General features: G+C 41.8%; 1 protein-coding gene across 1 annotated transcript in view; it reads right to left on the minus strand.

Annotated features, from left to right (window-relative positions):
• LOC127619038 (rho guanine nucleotide exchange factor 25-like) overlaps nucleotides 1-22,896 on the minus strand; it is a 138,836-nt gene that overhangs the window by 20,331 nt on the left and 95,609 nt on the right. Inside the window, exons 3-9 of the mRNA XM_052091760.1 lie at nucleotides 19,975-20,286; nucleotides 16,289-16,398; nucleotides 15,967-16,077; nucleotides 6,068-6,192; nucleotides 4,002-4,068; nucleotides 3,485-3,588; nucleotides 2,728-2,797 (exon numbers count right to left, since the gene is read on the minus strand). Coding sequence (XP_051947720.1) covers nucleotides 2,728-2,797; nucleotides 3,485-3,588; nucleotides 4,002-4,068; nucleotides 6,068-6,192; nucleotides 15,967-16,077; nucleotides 16,289-16,398; nucleotides 19,975-20,286 — 899 coding nt within the window. The remainder of the gene's footprint in view (nucleotides 1-2,727; nucleotides 2,798-3,484; nucleotides 3,589-4,001; nucleotides 4,069-6,067; nucleotides 6,193-15,966; nucleotides 16,078-16,288; nucleotides 16,399-19,974; nucleotides 20,287-22,896) is intronic.

Genomic DNA, 22,896 nt, shown 5'->3' on the forward strand with positions numbered 1-22,896 from the left:
TACGGCAGGCAAGGTTGCGTTGGCTGGGTCATCTAGCCTGCATGCCTGGCCACCGCATGCCTAAACAGTTTCTGCTCGGATGGATAGAGGGGGCTAAGCGGGCACGGCACGGGCTGGAGAAGAGATGGAGTGATGTGGCACAGGAGGATGTGGAGCTGAGTGGACTTGCCGATGACTGTTACCAGCAGTGTCAAGATCGGCCTCTTTGGAGGAGGCTTGTGAAGGACGCTGCTGGCCAGTTGGAGGCAGTCGCCCTCCAACATTAATGGAGGGCAGAGGAGCGACGCTCACAACAACGAGCAGAGCGCAGGGTGGCTAAAGCACAGCAAGTTGGCACGGTAGGGGGCACAGGTGGTGCATCAGCCAGTCATCTCAGTCATTCAACCCGTGTCACCTGTTGGATCTATCCCGTGACCTCCTGCCAGCAGGCGTTCGACACTTCACGTGGCCTTAACGGGCACATAGCCTAGCACAAGCGTCGTGGTGACGTCACCGCCACTTAGTGGCGAATGGCGTTGTTGTTGTTGTTGTTGTGTGTGTGTCTTTTGTTTAAGTTTTATATTAAACTATTATTTATATTGACAAGCCGGTTCTCGCCTCCTCCTTTCCATTGATCCCTTTACACTTTTGCGAAGCCCGGGAAGGAGGAGGGATGCCCGTCGCGGAGTCCTCGACACTGCCATCCACCCAGGGGAGCGCCGCTGCCATCCACCGGGGGAGGGAGTAGACCGACCGCCCGGACGCGGTGAATTACCTCCGTCCGCGAGGCGAGCGGGGACTGGACTCCCTGACCGCCTGGAGCGATGGAGCCGCTGCCAGGGGCGGAGGAGAGCCCTGCCATCCCCCAGAAACATGGAGGGGTCGATGGAAGACCGCCGTCCACGAGGGGAGGAGGGAAGTGTCTCCCCGACCGCCTGGAGCGGTAGGGCCGCTGCCAGGGGCGGAGGAGTGTCCCCACGAGTCGCCGAGAACGTGGAGGGGCGTTCTTTCCGTCGGGGGTCGTGAGTCTGACTCCGGTCTGCCCGGGGAGAAGCGGCTGTCTAGTAGTGAGTAGTGATCGAGGACCATGCGACGGTGTATCGGAGAACCGGCTTGACAATATAAATAATGGTTTAATAATAAACTGAAACTTTAACAGATAAACACACACATATGACGGACATGTCCGTAAACTATCTCTCTTTCCCGCACGATCCTCTGCAGTCGACCTTTATCCCTCACAGAGGTTTAATTGGCCTAATACGGGACAGAGTGTGTAGGATCACGAATCAGTTATATGAATTGTATTCTGTATTAATTGTACTTAATTTAACTTAAATTTGAATCACAATTCTGCATTCTGTTTGCCATGTCAATTCAAATTACTTTTAATTATGGAATATAATTGTAATTTAAAAGGAATTCTCAAAACAAACAACACTGCCTTATAAGACTGTGTTTAAAACCAGCTGAAGGATTTTGCAATCCAACATCTTTAAATATCTAAGTTATGCATCAATGTCTGGAAGCTGGAGAGGCCTAACATAACTTCAGTGGCTCATAACTTTGTTATGTATGAGTTAAGTTAGGGGTGAGAGCATGAGAGTAAGAGAGAGGGGGGTAGGTTTTGTTTATTAAAGGGGAAAAGAAAGAGCCCTGACTCACTCTGTTTCTCATTTTCAAACGATTTCCCCCTAAGCTTTTTTCACAGTTAGACACAACCTTTAGATTTTTGTAATAAGTTTCTTTATTCCCCTCAAGTCTTTTTTAAGTCATTACCCAAAGGGCTCCGACTCATAAAACAGTAGAAAGGGCAAATACTGGCAGACGCCAGTTCGTACTGTAACTCTGGGCTTTTCGTTTGAACAAAACTCTTTGATTCACCACTAAAACTTGTATCACAGCATGTGGCAGCTTTTAACAAATTACTGCCACTATTAACTTCCACAACTGTAAATCTGCTAATTTTAAGCTTGGATAAGAGAAAATATTGTAATCCAAAAAAATTACACACTTCAACTTTAACATGAATGAAAAGTTTCAGGCATACTTCATCTTGGGATGTGGGTATTGACCAGTGACCCGAATATATGACATAATAACCGCACCTGGAAAATAATATACACTGGTTTTAAACGTGATGTCTCCTCAGATCCTTGGAATTTCACTGGAAATAGTCAGCCATCCGGGTATTTCTCCATTACTGTTTTATGAATACTAAGGATTCGAACATACTACTCTATTGGCATACTGTTTTTGGCATGCTATAGTAGGGAAGTATGGATTTTCGGAAGCAGTAACTGTGTTTTTTGTTCTGGAAGAATTGTTTATGTGTGTATGTCCATAGTGTGGGGTTGAACTCCAGAAATAGACTCGGTCTGTTAAGTAGCCGTGTTGTCAAAGGACCTGGCCGTGCTTGTTATTCCTCTTTTTTTCCATGTCTGTTTTTCAATTGTATTTCATGACCGTACTGGGCCTTATGGAAGTAAGCCAATGAACACACAAGCAAACACACACACACACACTCACACACAGGCAGTATCAGTAACAGGGGGTCTGAGGGGGGCCAGAAATAGAGCGGGACACTGTGAGGATAAATGGGGTGTTAGAACAGTGCACGTTAAAAGCCTCTCTGTGTTGTCTCATCTCTGTTTAATCAAAGTGCAAGAAGTGCTGTTCAACCTTAGTATACACAGACAGGGTGTAGAGAGACCAATAGACAAGAAAGAAAGTGATTGTCGGACTTACATGTTTGATAAAAAGTTGGGCCAGTCGCTCAGGCTCGGCCACGCATTTCTCCAGCTCACCCAGGAAATAACTGATATCATAAAAAAGGGGTTGTCATACACAGTACACCAGTAGTCATCAGACACTGTCATACATGCTGTACATGAAGTTCAACATACTGTAAGCATTTCTCACTCAGATACAGTGTAAGATCATTTGTTTTAACAGACAGTGTTATGCAGGCTAGAGTTTTATGTGTAAATAAAGAGCAGAAGACAGAGACTAAAATGTCTTTCAGAAATGGTGTAGTAATGGCCCTTAGTCAGGGTAGATGACACATTTAATTTACTATAAATAGTTTTTATGTTTGTATTTTTGGAAAATGACTAGTTTAAGTTAAATGGAAATTCTGTCATTTACTCCCTTGTGTTTTTTAAACCTGTATGACTTTCTTTTTCCAAGGAACAAAAAAAAAAGTGATGTTTGGCAGAATGTTTGTCTCTGTCTCCATTCACTTTAATTTCATTTTCAGTATGTAAAAAGAATCAGTAAAAGTGAATAGTGACTGAGGCTAACATTCAGTCTAACATATTAATGTTTAATCAACTTGATGAGCTTCACCAAGGTGCACAACATTACAACCCATTGAACGGACTGTATTTCTATTCTTGTATTTCATTTGTCATATTAAATATGCTGTGCACCCAGACTAAGGTCCACATATTTAAAGCATTTTCGAATTACACACGAACACACACACACACAGTGATAAACACACTCTTTATGCCAGTCGTAGATCTGATGAATATTTCCAAACACTATTTTGTCTTTTCCCTTCATGTCTTCTGGAACTCCTTTAGCATTCATAGTGGCCATGTAACCCTGCGAGAAATAGAACACAATGAACTTCCACAGCACATGATCTATTTGAGCACTCAATTGTAATTAAACTACAGCATTTCATCAGTGACAATAAAGCAGCACTTTAAAAAATGTAGATCATCTTTCTCTATTCCAGATATTCTTAATCCTGTCATCATTACTTTGATTTATAATGTGATCAGTATTACAGATGAGATTAATTCAGGTCAACTGATACATCAAATCTAATTCAATAGTGATTAAATGCTCTCAAATGCAGTCTAATTGTTCTAAGATTACAGGAAATTGATACCATTCCATAACAGCACTGATCCATCTGTGATTCGCTAATAGATATTTTCAAAGCCACTGCACCCCATTAATTTCCTGTTTCATAAAGTTATTCCCAGTAATGTAACTGCCATGTCACTCACCTCCACAATAAATCCTAGATCAGCTACATAAAGCTTCTCTGTCTCTATAAGTTCCTTGAGAACGTACCTAAAGAGAGAAGAGAGAGGTCAGCATTGGTTTGATCATGTCATTTGGTACTGTAACAATTAGGGGTGTGCTCACCATTATCTGTGTGTGTATTTGAAACTGTTGCAATGGCAAAATTATCTGTGCATCAAAACTGAATTATTAACTTGTTAATTTACAAAACGTATTGTTTCCATATAGCAAATATTCCTTGAATAATTCTTTCTGATTAATTGTTCAGCCCTAAAGTATTGTGAAATAAGTCTAATGATGCACTCTTTAGGAAATCAAGTGGCCAAATAAAAGCGCATTAAAATCATCATAATATTCACAATATTGCTTCATTTTAGATTGCCAGTGAAATCGTCTCGGTTACTGATGTAACCTCCATTCCCTGATGGAAGGAACGAGACGTTGTGTCAATGAGTTGACACTAGGGGACGCTCCTGCGGACTCCAGACATCTCTGATCTTGAGAAAAGGCCAATGGAAATTGCTGTGTGGAATTTACATGCCACTCCCATGGACATACGGGTATAAAAGGAGTGACGCTGCAAACACACATCAGGTATCGCACTGAGGAGCTGAGCCAAAGACCCGGCCATTTCAGTGGTTGGTTCAGTGTTGTGGCAGGAGGGACACAACGTCTCGTTCCTTCCATTAGTCAATGGAGGTTACATCAGTAACCGAGACGTTCCCTATCTGTCACTCACTCGACGTTGTGTCTATGAGTTGACACTAGGGGTCCCAATGGAAAACGCCACAAGAGCTAAACCGAGTTACGCAGACTGGCAGTGCGAGACGGGCAGACCTCAGTGTGCCTCGTAGCCAGCGCAGCAAGCCGTCGCATAACGGAAGATTTTCGTCCTCGTAGCCCGTGGACTTGTGACTTGCTCGCTCGGCTCTGAAGAAGATATCTGATATGTGTTTGCAGTGTCACTCGTTTTATACTCGTATGTCCGGGGGAGTGGCATGCAAATTCCACACGTCGATTTCCATTGGCTTTTCTCAAGATCAGAGATGTCTGGGCTCCGCAGGAGTGACCCATAGTGTCAACTCATCGACACAACATCGAGTGAATGACAGATAGGGAACATTACGATAATATCATAGCCCTGCAGTCCATGCTTGTTCTTTGCAGGTGACTTACGTTCGCTTTGTTTTAAAAAAGAAATCACTTCACCCCTCTCTTATCATGATTGCATTGCTATTTTAGATGTTTATTTAAAATATCACTCCATCCCTGTGCTTGTTGCTGTAAAATCCAAAGACTGTTTTTGATTTTTTTGTTATTAGTTTTGAAGTCAATATTCGTACTTTTCCAAATAGTGTATCTGGTTTTGGGCACATCTCTAATAACAATCTTGACAGCTTAAAACATGTGGTGAGTATTTAATATATTAAAGTAATTTAAGCTAAGTTCTGACTAAAGCAGCATTTTAATACTCTGGGAACTATTTGTGGACAAGATGAAGGGCCTTTTTACAGAAAATAGTAAAGATGACATGACTCTTCTAAGCAATATCAAACAATTAATGTGCGGTTGTGCTGAAAATCAGCACGGATGTGATTCGGCCATAATGCATTGAAATAATTGAATAGCGCAATAAGTTAATACTGAGTAACTTTTAAAAATGTATAACTACAATATCTTATAATAGAATTTTAGACATAATATAGCCACTTATTTTGTCTTTTTTTGCTCTGCTAATGAAAATAATTCTGAAAGAACCCAAAGCGGAACTGTGAAGTGTCCCAGTGAACCCTTGAAATGCCACTTGTCCAATCTGATAAGAGGACTAGAACAAATTGTTTTATACCGGTCAACATTTATCTGCTCTGTTACAAATTCCAATTTAAATCTTAAAAAATCCCAGTAATATCACATTAAAATTTGAGCATTCAAAATCTTAAATGAGCAGTTCTTTAATGTTACATAAGTGATCTAAAATAAGCATTTCTTTAATGTTACATAAAGGATTAAACTAGGAATGGCACAGTCGCTTAGATTTCACACACACATGCTTTTTTCTAAGGCACTCCTACGATCCTCTTCACTGTCTATGGTGGCTGATGATTGGCTGGAATTGTCATCCATCAACATGGAGCCATCGTCATCCGCCTGTAGGCTGGTGCACTGGGTGATCTGCGAACACAGAGGGGATAAGTGTGAGTAAGAGATGAGACATATTGCTAAAATGCTATTCACTCTGGGGATGGCTGCAGGGAGAGAGAAAAATAATAGAGCAGGGAGGGTGAGCAAGATTGTACTGTAGGGTGTAATGATATGAGCTGCTGTGATAGCTCAGGTTTCTAAGGTGACAGGAAAGGAGCATGCTGGATCTGTTGGTGACAGTGACTGAATGATAACAAGAATTCAGTGCTTGCCAATAATCATGACACCATCACTGAGGCAGAGTGGATGATCTATGTATGTCAATGCTAAATGACCCCATAAAGTTGTCACATTCTCACAGAAAATCATGTCCAATCGCTTTGTTAAAATAGGCTATTGTTTTTGGTGAGGATAGATGTTCATACATTCCAGCATAGTCATGCAGTGCTTTGTGACGGAAAAAGGAAGTTTGAAGACGTCCTGTTTTTGTTAGTGTTTGTTAACCTCATCAGAAACTAGGACAGAAACTACCAGCCGGATATCAGGAAAATTACCTGACTCTGGTGACATATTTGCAAAGTGACATTACATGGTTCATGACACGTATCACGGCAGTTCTAATGTTAAATGTCCACTGTGTGGCACAAAAAATTTGCTAAATGCTCTCCCAAACAGATCCATTTTTTCAGGTTAATGCTTTATCAAGTTTAAATCATCAAAAACTACCTCCGGATCCCAGATCTTAAATCTAAACCTCACTTTGTGGTGCTTCTATGACATTTTAGGCTCACATGTTGAGTCGCGTACTCATCAGTACCCATACAATGGTCCTTAAAATCATAAGTGCAATGCTTTATCAATTGAACTACTGTCTAATTTAATTGCACTTAAACAAGCTTGTAAATGTAATTTATGTAATTCAAACGTTAAAATGAATTCCCTTACAAGTCATGCACTTTAGTAAAAGCGTTTTGATGTGATAAGATAGCATTGTGTGAGAAACAGCGAAAAGTAAGTGTTTATGAACTGATAATAATTGATAACTGAAAAAGTCCTTAAACGGTACCTTTTTTCTGAGAGTGTATGGACAAAATTCATGGAATTGGTAAGAGCAAAGGCCACAACTACTGCAAAGAAACACACAGCCACTTGCTATTGTTTTTGCCAAAAATCCTGCTGTGTGTCTAAGTACGTGAGTTTCATTAGACACATTCTCCTTTTGTTAGTTTAAAAAACAACTCTACAAATGAATAAAAAAGCAAGTACTTGCATTTATAGTGTTTTCCTACCTCTTAAAAGCATTAAAGGCCAGATAAGATCTTCCCTTATGCTGTTTAGCTGCTTAGTAACATCACAGTCATCTATGAAGCATTAGTCAATCTCAAATGTCGTGTCTAAAAGACCCACAATTTCTTTTCTCTTATAAACATACTAACAAAACCTGTCAAGAACGTGTCCAGGTCATATATCACCCCAAAATATTGACTTATGAATATGTGACCTATTTAAGACCATTACGATTTTCTGCATTGTGACATTACTTACATGAAAATTAAGCCCCCAAAAATTCTCACTACTACAAAAATATCTCATCCCCATTACTTTTTGTGAAAAGTATTTATACATCATGGAAGTATATGTTATACTGCCTTTAATTTATGCTGATTAAAAAAATACTGTAACAATGAATTTTGTTTTTAAATCTAATGAGAATCTTTATGAAGAATGGGAAAACTCACATATTTGGGTCTTTAGAGACTCTGCATTTTCACAAATGGAGAAAACAAAATGCCCAGATTATATCAAATTTTGAAAATATTTTTAAGACGGTTAGAAAATAACAGAATAAAATATATTTTTATATATTTTTATGTTTATTTTTCATATATAAAAGAGAAAATGCAACAAATCAGGAAAAATCAAGAACAGAATGTGCCCTACGCACATAAGCATTCTTCCACAGAGCATTGAATACAAACAATGAAGATGGCGAAAGCATCGAGCAATTTTGTCTGGATGGACGATGAGGTTGTTTTATTACTACAAGTCTTGAGCAGCATAAACACAGTCATGTAGTCCACCATAGTAGTTTTGAATGTCTCGCGTGTTGTTTTGAAGTACTCGCACGCATGCCTATAGACTGAACACGTAATACGCGTGCGCATGACATCATCGTTTTCACAAATTCACGTTTTTGTATGTTTACACCGTGACGATAACGGCATAGTTTTAAAAAACTTGCACTTTGAAAACCGTTTTCAAAAGTTTGTGTTTTCAGGTCCCACAGAAAATCAACGTGATATAGTATTTATTTGTATGAATATAGTACTCGTCCTTCTTATAATAAACAAATAAATATATCCTGTAATAGTTCACTTATATAAAGTAGATATCAAATAATCATAAAAAAAGACACTCTTACATACCTAGGGTCTCTAATGACCCTATAAACTTCTCCTACTTAAACCATTCTAAAACCAAAAAAAAGGGGGTAGTTGTTGTTTTTATTAAAATTTTGGCCATTTTTGACACTTTTATTTATTTTTTGGTTTGTGTGTTAAACTATTTATAAGAGAGACTGAGGAATACTAAAGAAGCGTGGGCACTACTGCAAAAAAATGGATGAGGTACGAGGGGTGTAATGATGTCCCGGGTCACTAATGACCAGGGAATGCGTTTAAGGGTTAAATAACATTAAGTAAATGTCCAGAAGCAGCATGGTAATGAGAATACATGGAAAATATTGTCATGACAATAATTACATAAAACAAAACATATAAAGGGTCCTTATAAAAGTCTTTATTTGTGCAAAATACAACTTATTTTTCTATTTATTCTGGGGAGAAATGTGACCAGGACACATTTTTCAGTGTCACCCATGCACTCTCCTTCCACTTTATACGTCAAACATCCTCATCAAAAACAAGATACAATAGCAAGGATTAATACTCTCAAACCTTGTGATGGATAGCAAGTCTTCTCAATCAGTCCGGCAATCGCTTTCTTTCAGATTATTTATTGAAGCTTTACAATCACTTCCTTTGCTTATGTGGACCCTGTGTTATTGTATTCTGTGCGTGTGGGAGAGAGATGTGATGCATTCTATGTAGAATTATGTGGTTTACAATCAACGGAAGTTCCATGAAGTAATTTAAAAACATTCTGATTAAACATCGAGCAATGTTTCATTCTACGCTGTTCTAATGGTGTAAACGACCCTGTGTTTATATGTGTATATAGTGTCGCATCGCTCCATGCTGTGTTGTAATTCAGTGTAGTATTAAGGGTCCAAAATGAATACTCAGTAGGCAACAAATGTAAATAAAAAGTGGACGTTGTGAATATGAAATTGTAAGAACGATATGATATGATACATATGTGACCAAATTTAAATCACACCAAAATTAAAATGTCTTTTGCATCTTGTAAAAAGTTTATATGGGATAATTTGTATTTTTTTCTTCAAAATTCCATGTGGAAACACATGTAAAATATTCCTAACACTAAGCCACCCAGATGAAAATATATGGAACAAAATCACAATGGGCCTCGATGCTTCTTAAACAGGTGAAGTTTAACAGAGGCAAAGATTCATTTAATATATTATGTGATGCTGCAAAAATTATCCTCATTGCTGGAAAAAAAACAGGGACAAAAATATTTGTATTAAAAATAATGCAAAATACAGTTTCATGGTCAGTATGAACTATTTATGTTCGGTCAATAATCACATTTCACCCGCCATTGGCCAGTGTGGCAAAAAGTTAATTTTGGACCTTGGTTAAGCCTCACATTTTGCCGATGTGTGCCATCATGCCTGTCTGAGTGTTATATTACACTGTTGTGATGTTTTGTGGTACAGGGCAGTGTTTATGTGTTTTGGAGCAGTGCGAGCACTCCTGCCTGGCTTGCAGGTCTGCTCAGATTATTTCCAGATGTGCTTTGGCACAAACCCGCAGGAGAGCTCCCTCTCTTTCACTTTCACTTCTTTTTTTATCTGCACGTTTTTTTTTTTTTTCACCCATGAGCATAATGTCTTTGCTTGGAACTTTAATAAAAATCTGAGATCATGCTGGCTACTTTTCTCTACAGGAAATTATGTTAAAGATAGCAAGAGCAGGGGGAAGTAAACAAACCCCTTTTTATATTGGGTATGAAAGAACTTGCACTATGGTTATATCATCAGTGGTTCCTCGCTCAAACTGGCGTGTCAGATCTCCATTTGTGAGGGAAATAAAGCTAAACAGCCAGTTTGAGAAACATGTGCTGCTTTCCTCCGGCCGAGAGACAGGGCGGACTGGAGGAGAGCTCACATATTCATTCAGGAATTTTCCATTAGCCAACAAAAAATAAACTTGCACTGGATCCACACAGCAAATCTCTCTCTCTGTCAGGTACAAAGCGAGGTGTCAATGCACTGACTCAGAGACAGAGGCATGTCCACAATGTAAACTACAGCTCAGTCTCTCCATGAATAGAGAAGTCCATGAAGTCACTGTCACGAACCCCGCTCCTCTGCCCCATCCCCGCTTCGTCGCACACACACTCACTCCCTCGACCTCACTCCCTCGCTCCGCCCCCTCGAGCTTTTCACGCTCTTTTTGCTCGCTCGAGCCCTCACGCCCACTTTGCTCCTACTCGCTCACATGCTCGCTCACTACTCCCTTTGTAAGTTTACCCGCCTCTCGATCCTGTTTACCCCGGCTTTGACCCTCGCTCCCCTCGACTACTCTCCCGGATTTGCCCCCTTTACTCTCTTTGATTCCCCGGCTTTTGACCCTACGCTACCCTAACCATTCTCCCTCTGGATTTTCCGTGCTGTACTTTTGTTTGCCTGCAAATAAACGCAGTTTTGATATACATTGTGACTGTCTCATCTTGTGTGTGTGTGTGTGCGGGTTACAGAATAACCAACCTCACCGTAGACAGTCACAATGTATCACGCGGAGGATTCGCGCAGCTCACTAGAGCGGAGATACACGTTACATTCAGCGCGAGGAGCTACTGTTTGGACACTTGACCAAGCGCTCGCGGCCCAGGGGCAGCAGGTATGTGCTATGTCTGATTCATTTCACCCTGTTTCACCTGTGTCTGCCCCTGAGCCCGTTGACGCTCTCCATGCATCCGCGAGCGCCGTATGCTCTCCATCCCCGGAGAGGTTTTATGGCTCTTCTGATGCTAACCAAGGGTTTTTCATGCAAGGCAGCGGTTGTGTAACTCATAACCCCGCCCTTGACATTATGGAGCCAGCAGCCCGACTCTTGGTTTTGCGTCAGGGGAGTCAACCCTTGGAGGCTTATGTGGTTGATTTTTGTGCCCTGGCCAACCAGGTGAATTTTGATGAGGTGGCTCTGAAAGACATTTTTCAATTTGGACTGAATGAGCCAGCCTCATCATTCATGCCTGGTGGTCGCTGCTCTCTCAACCTGGCTCAGTTTATTGACCTCGCCCTACTGTACGCGGGTTCCTCGTTTACTGTGGGGGAGGCAGAAACTGAACTAGCGTTCCATACCATGGCCCCCGTCTTGAAGCCTACCACGGCCCCCGTCTCGAAGCCTACCACGGCCCCCGCCCCGAAGCGCCCATGCCCGCCACGGCCGGCGAGCCAGCGCCCATGTCCGCCACGGTCAGCGAGCCAGCGCCTGTAGCCTCGACCGCCCCAGAGCCAGCGCCTGTAGCCTCGACCGTCCCCATGGCCACGTCCCCTGTTGGCCGAAGACGTAAGAGAAGGAAGAGGGCCCCTTCTCCCCAGTCTCGTCTTGTGCTCAAGACCGCAGAGGTTCCCTCAGAGTCTTCCACGGCTCTGCCGGGTTCTGCTCCACCCCCAGAGTCTTCCACGGCTCTGCCGGGTTCTGCTCCGCCCCCAGAGTCTTCCACGGCTCTGCCGGGTTCTGCTCCGCCCCCATGAGTCTTCCACGGCTCTGCCGGGTTCTGCTCCGCCCCCAGAGACTTCCACGGCTCTGCCGGGTTCTGCTCCGCCCCCAGAGTCTTCCACAGCTCTGCCAGCCTCTGCTCGCCCCTCAGAGCCCTCGCGGCCTCCGCCTCACGAGCCTCCCAAGGCTCCTCCTCCTAAGCCTCCCAGGGCTCTTCCTCTCAAGCCTCCCAGGGCTCTTCCTCTCGAGCCTCCTAAGGCTCCTCCTCTCGAGCCTCCCAGAGCTCTACCTCCCAAGCCCCCCAGGGTTCTGCCTTTCAAGTCTCTCGAGCCTCCCAGAGCTCTACTCCTCGAGCCTCCCAGAGCTCCGCCTCTCAAGCCTCTCAGGGCTTCTCCTCCCGAGTCTTTCAAGGCTCCTCCTCCCAAGCCTCCCAGGGCTCCTCCTCTCGAGCCTCCCAGGGCTCCGCCTCACGAGCCTCCCAAGGCTCCTCCTCCCAAACCTCCCAGGGCTCCTCCTCTCGAGCCTCTCAGGGCTTCTCCTCTCGAGTCTTTCAGGGCTCCCCCTCCCAAGCCTCTCAGGGCTTCTCCTCTCGAGTCTTTCAGGGCTCCACCCATCAAGCCTCTCACGGCTTCGCCTCTCGAGTCTCTCAGGGCTCCTCCCCCCCTCAAGCCTCTCAGGGCTTCCCCTCTCGAGTCTTTCAGGGCTCCTCCTCCCCTCGAGCCTCTCAGGGCTCCGTCCCTCCAGTCTTTCATGGCTCCACCCCTCAAGCCTCTCACGGCTTCGCCTCTCGAGTCTCTCAGGGCTCCTCCTCCCCTCGAGCCTCTCAAGGCTCCGTCCCTCGAGTCTTTCATGGCTCCACCCCTCAAGCCTCTCACGGCTTCGCCTCTCGAGTCTCTCAGGGCTCCTCCCCCTCTCAAGCCTCTCAGGGCTTCCCCTCTCAAGTCTTTCATGGCTCCCCCCCTCGAGCCTCTCGAGCCTTCCAAGGCCCCATCTCTAGAGCCTCTTGAGTCTTCCAGGACCTTTTTCTCCGAGCCTCTCACGGTTCTACTCCCAGAGACTCCAGAGCTTCCTAGGGCTCCGCCTCCCGAGCCTCCTACGGCACCGCCTCCCGAGCCTCCTACGGCTCCGCCTCCCGAGCCTCCTACGGCTCCCCCTCCAGAGCCTCCCACGGCTCCACCTCCCGAGCCCCTCACGGCTCTGCTCCCAAAGACTCCAGAGCTTTCTATGGCTCCGCCTCTCGGGCCTCCTACGGCTCTACCCCCCGAGACTACAGAGCCTGCCAGGTCGTCGCCTCGGGGACCTCCCATGGTGCCACCTCCATTGGCTCCACCTCCTGAGCCTTTCAGGCCTTCGCCCCTAAAGCCTCCTTCGGCTCCACCTCCAGAGCCTTCCAGAACCCCACCTCCAGAGCCGCCTACAGTGCCGCCTCTGACGGCACCGCCTTTCACGGCTCTTCCCTGTCCGGTGGCCCCCTGACACTCTCCCTGTCCTGTGGCCTCATCCCTGGCCTCCTGACCCTGTTCCTGTCCGGTGGTCACCTTCCAGACCCCCGGACCCAGTCCCTGTCCTCCAGTCGCCTTCCAGACCCCCTGACCCAGCCTCTGCCCTATGGCTGCCCCCTAGATCTCCCGACCACCCACCTGTCTGCTATGTTCCCCCTGACCTTGCCTTGAAACTGCCCATTGACCCCATGGACTGTCTCATTTCCCTCTGTGCCCCTTGGACTGCCCTCAATTTTGTTTGTGTGTTTTGTGGGTTGTCTGTTCAGGGTTTTTTTTGTTTGTTGGGATCATCCTGCACCGCCTCCCGCGGCCATCAGGAGCCGTCCTATTCAGAGGGGGGAGTACTGTCACGAACCCCGCTCCTCTGCCCCATCCCCGCTTCGTCGCACACACACTCACTCCCTCGACCTCACTCCCTCGCTCCGCCCCCTCGAGCTTTTCACGCTCTTTTTGCTCGCTCGAGCCCTCACGCCCACTTTGCTCCTACTCGCTCACATGCTCGTAGGTTATCTCCCTTCCTCGAGTTTCTCACGCGTTTCCAATCCCCCAGAACATTATACCACCTGCACTCGCGTCATCTGCTCTCCTGCACATTAGTTTCACCTGCACTCGTCTCATCACCTGTCATGGTTTACACCTGCACTCGCCCCTATATATATCACTACCCTTTGTCTCACGGTTGTTGGTTATTGTATTTAGTTTCCCGTGTCTTTGCCCCCGCTAGTCTCGTCTAGTTTTGATTCCCTCTTGAACTCCTCTTGATTACCCCCTTAGCTTGCCAGCTCCTCATTCCCCTAGTACCCCTGACTACTCCCTTTGTAAGTTTACCCGCCTCTCGATCCTGTTTACCCCGGCTTTGACCCTCGCTCCCCTCGACTACTCTCCCGGATTTGCCCCCTTTACTCTCTTTGATTCCCCGGCTTTTGACCCTACGCTACCCTGACCATTCTCCCTCTGGATTTTCCGTGCTGTACTTTTGTTTGCCTGCAAATAAACGCAGTTTTTATATACATTGTGACTGTCTCATCTTGTGTGTGTGTGCGGGTTACAGTCACAGAGTACTGCATAACACTGAAGTATTAACAAGAGGCCAACCATTAAGTAATTGACCCTAATTTGCCTGTATATTAACAATATATATATATATATATATATATATATATATATATATATATATATATATTTATATTTTTATTGTTTTATTTTTTTCATCTGGAATCTTTTATAAAAAGTTCTTGTTCCTCATTTTATTTTTCTGTACTAAATGTTTCCTCAAAGAGAAATTCAGCTCTAAACATTATCACAGTTCTTTGGGTCTCAATCTCCTCTCCTTGTTGGTGTGCTTTAAAGTCGCACCTCTGGTCATAATTAACATTCATCACAAATTTTTTGATGAAATGGATGATAACTAAGACATCTGCTGCTAGATGTGGTGCTTTGAGCATGATTCAGCATCTAACCATAAATCTGGTGTGTGTCTGCTCTTTTCAAGCTGTCCGAGACCTCATTGAAAATATGGGATTTTTTTAATTTAAACCTTGTATTTAAAATATATTCATTTACATATACACATTTTGAATCATTTTAAATAATGATAATATATGACTGTATATAAAGATGAAAAACTTAAGATTTAAGCCCTATCAATGTTACTAATAAAATGTAGGCAATTCTCTTTTGCTTCCATTGTTCTTTGGAAAATACTAAGATCATACTGGTGGTAGCGTAGTGGGCTAAAGCACAGAACTTGTAAGCAGAAGGTTGCCGGTTCAATCCCCACAGCCACCACCATTGCGTCCATAGGATTGTGTCTGTAATAAGTGCACTATAACTTGCTTTGGATAAAAGCATCTGCCAAATGCATAAATGTAAATGTGGAGTCCATGCCAGCATCTGTAATCCATGTTCTTTTTTCAAGTAAATTTTTCACTCAAATTATTATGCCAATAATATAATTTGTAATAAAAAAGGTTGTATTAAATTAGAAACAATGCAAAACAATGAAAAATAGAGGCCTTTTCACAAGGCAAAATGCATGGAGGAGTGTGTTTGATCAATGTGTGTTTTTCACTTCTAAAGTTCAACCAGTGGAACAGAGTCTGGCAACCAATGACCCATCACATCAACACCTGGCCTCTCTCTCACACTGCGTGGATACAAACACATCAATTCCCCTGCGCAAACTGACAGAAAGCCCTTAAACTGCTTAAAACCCTCTTCTTTCTCCACCCAAATAATACATAAATAAATAAAACATCGAACAAACTGTTGTTGGTCACTTGGCATGTCTGTCAGGCAGCCCCTTTCTGTCTAAGTGGGCAGTTCTTGGCTAGAATAAGCTGCAAAGTGGACCAGACTTCGTGCGTTAAGTTGCTGGAGAAGTAGTCCTGTTTAGTGTAAACTGTGAAGCTATGATTGGCTGGACTGACCTGTGTTTGTCCAAGTGCTGTGGATCCCTGTGGAGAGTCAGACTGGTAGCTGTGAGACTGCAGGTTTCCTCGATCACAGTCGCCCGGAGCAGAAAAAACATCTCTCCACTCCTGCACACACAAAATACAGCTTCAAAACAGCCAGGAAATGCACCCCTCGTAACTCACTCACTGTCTTTTACAAACATCAATACTCAGGTCAAAATAAAGCTGACCCATAATTACTCTCTGTGTGACTGTGACGAGCAGGTGTGTTAGAGGGTCATAGCGATTAATGTTACGAACAGAAATCAGCACACAGTTCATTTGGACACAGGCAAACCACAGGGCTCAACCGAGCAGTTGGCAGAACAGTGTGGTGCAATTCACACTGTCTCATGAAAACAGAGTGAGTGAAGACATGAGTCACCTGTACTGTGGTGAAACCTGATGCTGTCTATAAGAGAATTCACAGGCAATGAATGTTTGTTGATATAATGTTTGTGAAAAAATAAAAGTATTATGTATTGCTTTGTCAACATTTTAATCAAATACAGACTCAAACTGATGTCAAGTGCGTGATTCTTAAAATTAGCAAAGAATTATTTCCACTAGTCTGTGGTTTATTATTAAATAAGGAAAGCTACTCGAGGCAATGAGCTACAGAACATTTACCATGGGTAGGAGGTGTTCTTAGGCATAACATTAAGGGCCTAAGAAACCCTTTAGCATGGAAAAAAATCAATGTAACCCAGACACAATCTTAAACCAGCCTTAAGGCCTATTCACATCTGCTATTATAATCACAAGGATAAAATAACTAATTATTCCTGTAATGTGCTCTATTTTTAACCATGCACAAGAAACCCTAAATTCAATACAAAAATGAAAGAATTTAAATAAAGAAAATACTGTTAGGCAGTGTTTTCTTTAAAATTAGTTTTAATATTATGTGTAATATTTTATACTATAGCCTTCCTGTTATTCTTAATGTCCATTTTTCCATGTGTATTAATATCACTGTACCTTGTGCTATATTATCCAGGCATTAATCCAGGCATTATAAAGACAGAAGTTCAGTTCTGGAGCTTGTTTTGAATATACTCATACCAAAAGACATGTAGTGTTGGGTTTGAGTCCACCTTAGTTAAGTCTGAGTCAAGTCAGAGTCTTTAAACAATCGAGTCTGAGTCCAAAAGGGGCCGAGTCGGACTCAAGACTGAGTCATAACAGGGCAAGTCTGAGTCGAGTCAAAATGAATCTGTCCATGTATCTGAATTCAAATTGTAACCGTAAACTCAACACAACTATGAAAGCACAATTGTCAATATAAATTTAACAAAAACACCTCTATATTTTATGATAAGTTTCCTGCTAAACACACTTCAAAGTAGTTTCATAATGCAAGCATATGCTTTAGGTGTATGAAGACAAAACTGTCCTTCATCACATTTCCTATTGCATTCTGTTGATATTTCAGTTATTTGTTTCTTTTCCCCCTCAACTCAAACATAGTCTGCGTTAGTCATTAAAACCAGAGTTATTATTGTTTCAAATTGTGTTTTTTATTTCTACTTCACTTTCAATTTAGTTTAATTTTATTTAAAATTATCCCTATCTAAAGAAATAATATATACTGAGATATCTTTTTTGTCTCTATCTGCCGACTGGTGTGGGAAAATAATGATTCAACGCAATAGTAATTAGCACTCGCTGAGAAGTTACACCTTATGACTTGACTGCAAATGCTACATTTGAAAACACTGGTAAAGCCCACTGTTAATATTAGGGCCATTTAACATGGACAAGATTGTGGAAAATATTCGTGGAAAACATGGGGCAGTTCTACGCACTGCTTGTGCACCTAAAACCCTGATGCATCTGTGTGTTATTGTTCAATTAAAATAAGAGGTATCATAAAACTGTATTTAGTACTACCTTGAAGATTCTATTTGATAACAGATGTTCATATACTTTATATTCCACAAACAAAATGGTAACTGAATTTAAACAAATTATCTGGTTGACTTTCCCTTGGTTCTAAAAGGATTATTTCACCCCAAAATGGAAATTCAGTCATTGTTTACTCACCCTGTTCTGTTATAACTCCATATGATTTTCATTCTTTTTCTTAACACAAAGGGAGAAATTGTGAAGAAAAACAGTTGTGCTCAGTGATATCACAAAATGGCAGTTTATGGTGATCACTTCTTCAAACTTCAAAGGGACACAAAAGTACAATTCAGAAGTCTAATATATTATTGTATGTAACTCATGTCTTGTTCTCAAGGAATACGATAAGGTTTGGTGAGAAACAAACCGAAATCTGGTGTATTATTAAGTGAAACTCTTGACCGACCATTGATCTCCTGTGCGTGAGCTTTAGAGCTCCTGGCACAAGAGCAAACCCTTTAATATGGTGTGTTGATTTCTCCACGATTAACAGTATTTTTCAGCTTTTGACACTTAGGACAATTGATGGACACATACACAACTATTACAAAAGGTGCAAGCATTCATTAATGTTCAAGAAGGCAACACAAGAACCAAGGGGATGCGTTTGAACGTTTGAACAGGATGATTTTTGTAAATTATAGTACATTTTGTGTAATGTAGCTTTTGAAGGGCAGTACTACATAAAGTATATAATCTTTTATCTGTTATATTTGCATACATTCTGAAAGGGGTGTGAAAACATGTAGGCCTGAAACAAAAGGGGTATGCAAACTTCTGCAATACATAGTTTTATATATTTATATTTAATTTTATATATTTGTTTTCACTATTTAACCACATTTTAGCTTTTTTTTAATTTACAAATTCCACATAGCCTATTCTATCCATATAATTTCATATTGCACGTATAATTATGAGTAGACTTGTCATGCAAGGTACACATTTTAATATAAATATCACAACATTTAAAATTCTAAATACAGTCCCCACATCTCAACATTTAAATGAATAATCTGGGTTCAATACAAGTGTAGCTCAAATAACAGCATTTATGGCATAGTGCTGATTATCAGATCAATTCATTTCAACTCTTTTCTGCTTTTCTTATAAAAAAAAAAAGAAGCAAAGATCGAGGTTACTGTGAGGTACTTAAAATGAATGTGAATGTGGACAATTTTTGGAGGGTTTAAACAAAGAAATGTGAAGCTTATAATTTTATAAAAGCACTTACATTAATTCTTCTGTTACAACTTGTGCTTGCAGACAGAGTGTCCATTTATTCTGTTTCTTATTTTATTTTGTTCATTGCATCACAAATTAAATGCCGTGGACTCAGCTGGACTCGGCTGGACCAAAGGTTCGAGTCCGAGTGAAGTCTGAGAAAAATGCATCCGAGTCCGTGATAAGTCCAAGTCCTTTAAAATAGGACTTGTGACTCGGACTCAAGTTTGTATCTCAACTCTAAAGACGTGCAAAGATAAAGACACAGGATGTGCTATTTACTCATCTCACTTGCTTAAAAAGCAGATTCTACAGTCCTCAAAATGCATCAAAAACATGGAAAGATTTTTTTTTCTACAGAATATTTACTGAGTAATCTATTAATTTGTAGAGGAGGGTCAAAATAAAAAAAAAACTATGATGTGAGAGCAAAACTGCAGGTCAAAAAATAACCTTAGAAATGTGTGATTTAAAAAAAAAAATTCACAGATGCAATTAGGTCTATTACTAAAAATGTGTTGACTTAAAAACCCTTTGTTGCATTATATCCCAATGGTATGACTCTTTATGGAAAAAAAAAGCTGGTGGTTAAGTTGGTGTGCCTTTAACTCCAGAAGTATTAAAGACATATTAGCGTTGTCATTATATATGTTTATCTTTGTCAAACTTAGTATTAAAAAAAATAAAAAACAATTCTGCCAGGATTGGCAGTTTGATTTGACATGGTGTAAACATACGATACTTCACAGAATAACAGCATTGGTATTACCACCATGGGTAGAGTGGAAAAAAAAACACGGTAATACTACGATAACTCTTTTTTTAAAGGAAATCCACATAAAACCAGCTCACCAGCATCTTTGTCTATGACTGGCAGGATGGTGAACTGCTCCTCCATTGTTTGTGGGTTGCACAGCTCTTGGCTGGTCCTGTTTGGAGGAGGTGGGGGTTTGCTGTCCAGTCTGTTGAACTGCCGCTCTCCCTTGGCCGCTCCAGCTGCCCCGGCACTCAGCTTACGCACTGGATTGGTCAGCCACTTCTTCAAGGTGCTGACAGAGCGACGGGAGCCAGGGGAGTTTGGGGCCGAACTACCCGATGCCTGGGGAGGCAGAGAGGCCACCGAGGTGGAGATACTGCCCTCACTGCCAGCGGCTGAGTAAGAGTCTGCACAGACAGAGGTAGGAAAGAAAAAGATAGAAGGGGAGAGACAGAGAGGGAAAAGCACTTAATTTAACAAAAACCATCTGAGAGTAAAGGCAACAGAAAGAAAACAAAATGAAGCTGACATATATAAACACACACTGCACAAACACACACATAACACACACATATACATGGATCCATACACAAACACTTCGACAGTAAATAGGGCCCATACAGGGGGCATTGTGAAGCCTTTTTCAGGTTAGTTAAAATTGACAAATACCTAACACCCCAAATCTGGGGAAATGATTAAATACCAGCAATTATCTACAGTTTTATTAAGTGTACAAATTATCCTTAGTTTATACCCTACATCTTAAAATAACCTTACTATTACAACCCAAAATTTTCCAGACTGCTTTGTTCTTATTTAAAATGAACAAGACTAACTTTTAGCTAATAAATAAACAAGCCAACTGTTCAAAGGCTAAGTTGGACCGAACACTTGCATACATGTTATTGAAGTGACAAATTAGAAACACTTTATTTTAAGTTAATGTGGTAACACTTTACAGTACATTAGTAAATGCATTTGGTGTCATGAACTTGAACAATATATCTTTTTTTACAGCATTTATTAATATTGGTATATGTTAATTTATGAAAATACAATTGTTAATTTTTACTAGAAATTCTCCTCCCTGTTCAGTCAATGTCCACTTTAACTTTCATATTCTTCTTCTCGTGTTTTTGGTGATTCACATTCTTCATGCATACGCCCCCTACTGGGCAGGGAGAAGAATTTCTTACAAATATTGTCTAAAATATTGATCTGTTTCTCACCCAAAACTATCATATCACTTCAGAAGGTATGGATTTAACCAATGGAGTCATTTGGATTACGTTTTTTCTCCCTTTATGTGCTTTTTGGAGCATCACAATTTTGATCACTTGCCTTGTATGGACCAACATATATTTTTATAAAAATCTTAATTTGTGTTCTGCAGAAGAAAGTCAATCACAACTGGGATGGCATGAGGGTGAGTAAATAATGAGAGAATTTTCATTCTTGGGTGAACTATCCCTTTAACCATGAGTAATAAGTGCTGTAAAAGTATTGTTCATTGTTAGTTCATAGTTACCTATGATAACGAATACAACCTTATTGTAAAATGTTCCCATTAATGTTATCATAATAGTTAATGAATCATTTGTATTTGTAAACATGAATTACTTATGCTAGAAAATGTAAATTAACAATGAACAATACTTTTATAGCACTTATTATTCTTGGTTAATGTTCATTTCAGTAAATTCAATGTTAGTGCTTTTTTGTTTATTTATTTTATTTATTTAGGTCTATTTTTTAATCAGTCAATCAGGGGCCACCAGTGGTCGACAGACCACAGAGTGAGAACCACTTCTCTAGACTTTGCAGAGACTCTGTGAGCACGTGTGTTTGTATATGAGCCGTGTATCCCAGTTAGTGTTAAACACATGAGGGCCCGTCAAACTGTTTCAGAACTTGGAGAAGCAGCACCGGTTAACAAAGCTGTCGTGTGACCCTGGGGATCTAATTATCTTCCCCACCCAATAGTCGAGGCTCGGTCTGAGACTGCAGTGCTGGTGTCACAGGGACCCTGGGAAAAGAGCATAGGGGGATGTGCACAGGAAGCACACTTTAATCCTCGTCCACAGAAAGGTCACCAACTTTTTTTGTTCTTTCTCCACGTTTTTCCTCCTCCCCTCTCCTGACTTTCTTCCTGACCTAGAACAGTGGCTGACTGAGGTCATCAGCAGCAGTGAGGACGGTCTTTGCCTGTTTCAGTCTCTCACCCATCTAATCCAGCCTCTGCTTTCCCCCTGATTCAGACCAACACAGCCTGACAGTACTGCACATACACACACACACTGTCTACCCAGAGACGTGCGGTGCTGTGCCCAGTTGTCAGAGCTGTGTAGGTACCCACTTTATAACATGGCTTAAAAAGTATTTTTGGAATAGGGAATTGTCAGAGCTGAGGCACAATGTGTAGTACATGTCTTCATAAAGACACAGGTTTGAATCTGGCCTGTGTCATGCCTTTATATTATTCCTCCTTTCCCTCCCATCAATCTCATTTGTCTTGTAAAAGAAAGTGAAGGGAGACCGATAATCGGTTTGACTGATATTTTTTGCAGTATTGGTTCTTTAATGTTTGGACTACCAATAAACAGGATCGTTTGTTGAGTCTCTAAAGAACAGCACCCAACAATGGTATTAAACTACTGCATTTAACCGAAAATAACAGTTAACCCTAACAGAGGCGGGAACCGGACGAACAGTCATGCTTAATGAATATGTAAAAAGACATAAACATAAACACACATGGCAGCTGCGTGTGGCTCTCTCTCTCTCTCCCAAACTGCCTCACTCGGCTCAGACTCATACCTCTCCACTGCTGATTAGCCCGATTGGGGGCTGGCCGTGTGGATACACAGCCCGGCCCCATTCTCTCCTCATCACATTGGCTAACATCCTGCAGACCTTCCAATACAGCCATATTTGAAACGCAATCCGAAGAAAATTAACCAACCCCACACAACATCAAAACTATATTTCAGGGTTAACACACAACATACACCCAGCAT

The sequence above is a fragment of the Xyrauchen texanus genome, chromosome 25, assembly GCF_025860055.1.
Source record: "Xyrauchen texanus isolate HMW12.3.18 chromosome 25, RBS_HiC_50CHRs, whole genome shotgun sequence".
NCBI lineage: Eukaryota > Metazoa > Chordata > Actinopteri > Cypriniformes > Catostomidae > Xyrauchen > Xyrauchen texanus.